Source organism: Penaeus vannamei, chromosome 22, assembly GCF_042767895.1.
Source record: "Penaeus vannamei isolate JL-2024 chromosome 22, ASM4276789v1, whole genome shotgun sequence".
NCBI lineage: Eukaryota > Metazoa > Arthropoda > Malacostraca > Decapoda > Penaeidae > Penaeus > Penaeus vannamei.
In genome coordinates, this window is record NC_091570.1 from 15,521,933 (window position 1) to 15,524,432 (window position 2,500).

A 2,500-nucleotide genomic window follows, 5' to 3' on the forward strand; every position below is an offset into this window, starting at 1 on the left:
CTCTCCAACAATGTCTCAGCCTCAAGAGACAGGATCAGAGCAGAAGGAGCATATTGCCAAGCAGCTGGCAGAAGACTATGCCAAGTATTTCATTGTTGATACAACAAAAGAGGTAAGCACTTGCAATTAATTGTGCCATTCCTTTTTTGGGTGGTATTTATATAATTCTCTTGTTACTGAAATGATGATTTTGACCTATGATGGATAGCTTGTGAGAGAGTGTAGGTACAGTACTTTTAGTTCAGTAAAATTATTTGTAGTAACAATATTAGTAGTTACATTTACATATCATCCAGCCATCAGCACTTCCTCCATGCCTGTTAGTGCTTCAGCTAAGGCCAGAAAACCCCTTCCATATTTCATTGTATTATGGATAGTTATCTGGCAAAATAGCCGCAGCCCTTCTTATCTATACTAGCACTGTGAAAGGAAGCCATTGGCAAAAAGATAGATAAATTGAAGATCCTAAGAACTTTTTTTTTCTTTCTTTCTTTCTTTTTTTTCTTTTCTTTTTTTTTCACACCTATTTCACAAGGAGAAACACCTCTACTGGTTACCCAGCTGTACTAAAATTCTAACTGACATTGAAAATCAGTCAGTCAAAATTATCAGTTACACCAAAATATTTTACCTGAAAGACACTCCATTCCTGCTGGTAGTTGCATTCTGACAAAGTAAATCCAGTCTAGAACCAAAGCCTTTTAGACCTTGGCAAGACTAGATGCAGTTTAATATTTTACCTAGAACAACTTTTTACATTTTGGCAAAGTTTAGCATGTAGTCCTCTTGAAGAACCTAGTCCATTTTTTATCTTACCAGAATATATGTTGGCAACTTATGTTGGTCAAGGTTGTGAGGGTAAAGACTAGGGTGAATGCTTGAAGCTGTATGACCGTTATTCAGCAAGGTCTATTTGCATATTAGGGCGATTAATTTTATTGTTTACCACAGAATTTTTGCTATAGTTGTATCTTCAGGTCAGATCTTTTCTGGTAAAAATATTCCCTTTTCTAAGGAAAATTGTTTTGTATGAAATTAATTAAGATAAATGATTTTTGAAATTTACATAAAACTAAATAACTAATTTTATGAGTGTGAATTAAGGAAAGGAAGGTTAAGAAAAGGAGACAAGGATCAACAGAAAATTATTTTCCATGTCCTACAAGTATCTGATGCATCTTACACTTCTGGACATTGTATTTTTCTATTCTAACAAGCATTTTTTAACTAAATTTTCATTGTACAGAGAGGTGCTCTTGATCATGAGTTAGAATCTATGCTGACTAGACTTGAGGAATATGGAAGTCTCCTGGATCGGGTAAGTTCTGGTCATGAAGAGAGTAAAAAAGAGATGTAAGGAGAGAGAAAAAGAGATAGAAAGAGATAGAAAAAGAGATAAAAAGTGAGTACAAGAGATAGAAAAAGAGATAGAAAGTGAGAGAAAACAGATAGAATGTGACAGAAAAGAGATAGAAAGAGAGAGAAAAAGAGATAGAAAGAGAGAAAAAGAGATAGAAAGTGATAAAAAAGAGATAGAAAGTGAGATAAAAAGAGATGACAGAGAGAGAGAAAGAGAAAGAGAAAGAGAGAGAAAGAGAAAGAGAAAGAGGGAGATGAGAGAGAGAGATGAGAGAGAGAGAGGAGAGAGAGAGATGAGAAAGAGAGATGAGAGAGAGTGATGAGAGAGAGAGATGAGATGAGAGAGAGAGATGAGATGAGAGAGAGAGATGAGATGAGATGAGATGAGATAGAGAGAGATGAGATGAGGGAAAGATGAGATGAGAGAGAGAGATGAGATGAGAGAGAGAGATGAGATGAGAGAGAGAGATGAGATGAGAGAGAGAGATGAGAGGAGAGAGAGAGATGAGAGGAGAGAGAGATGAAAGGAGAGAGAGAGATGAGAGGAGAGAGAGAGATGAGATGAGAGAGAGAGATGAGAGAGAGAGAGTGGTGATGGAAAATAACAGAAGTAATATGAGGAATAATGAATATTTGGGCATAAATGTTACAGAATTGTATATAGTATCTTTATAGTTTAATGTACAAGATTCTTTTTTTTATCTCACTTTTCTTACTATATTTTTCAGACCCGAGGAGAAAGTCGACACACTTTGGATATACTAGTACCCCAAGTTTACTCACATTATCAAGTAAATAATACCATCCTGTAAATGATGTTCTACATTTTTTTTCCTTTTGGGTGAAAGTCAGAATTTAAGGATTGTAAATTATGTGTTATTAAGACAGGGTTTATGATATGAAGATGTAATCATTGTAAGTAAATTTTCCTTGTAAGAGAGGGCATGTTTCACAGAATATTGCTGATGATGAACATGTATTTTCCGATTTTCTGTCTGAGAAGACAATGTTTACATGTATAACAATAACAATAGTGTTTCTGTTCTGGTGATTTGATACTGCTGATGAAAAAAGATCTTCAAATAATGAAGTATTAAAGCATTGGTTTCAAAATTGTTAAATTCCGTTACTTACACTAAGA

General features: G+C 34.7%; 1 protein-coding gene across 1 annotated transcript in view; it reads left to right on the forward strand.

The window, feature by feature from the left end:
- The window catches only part of Blos4 (biogenesis of lysosome-related organelles complex 1 subunit 4), a 5,816-nt gene that overhangs the window by 655 nt on the left and 2,661 nt on the right, over positions 1-2,500 (forward strand). Inside the window, exons 2-4 of the mRNA XM_027366352.2 lie at positions 1-112; positions 1,247-1,318; positions 2,088-2,150. The exon at positions 1-112 is cut by the window's left edge and continues 29 nt beyond it. Of these exons, the coding sequence (XP_027222153.1) occupies positions 11-112; positions 1,247-1,318; positions 2,088-2,150 (237 nt within the window). The 5' untranslated portion in view covers positions 1-10. The remainder of the gene's footprint in view (positions 113-1,246; positions 1,319-2,087; positions 2,151-2,500) is intronic.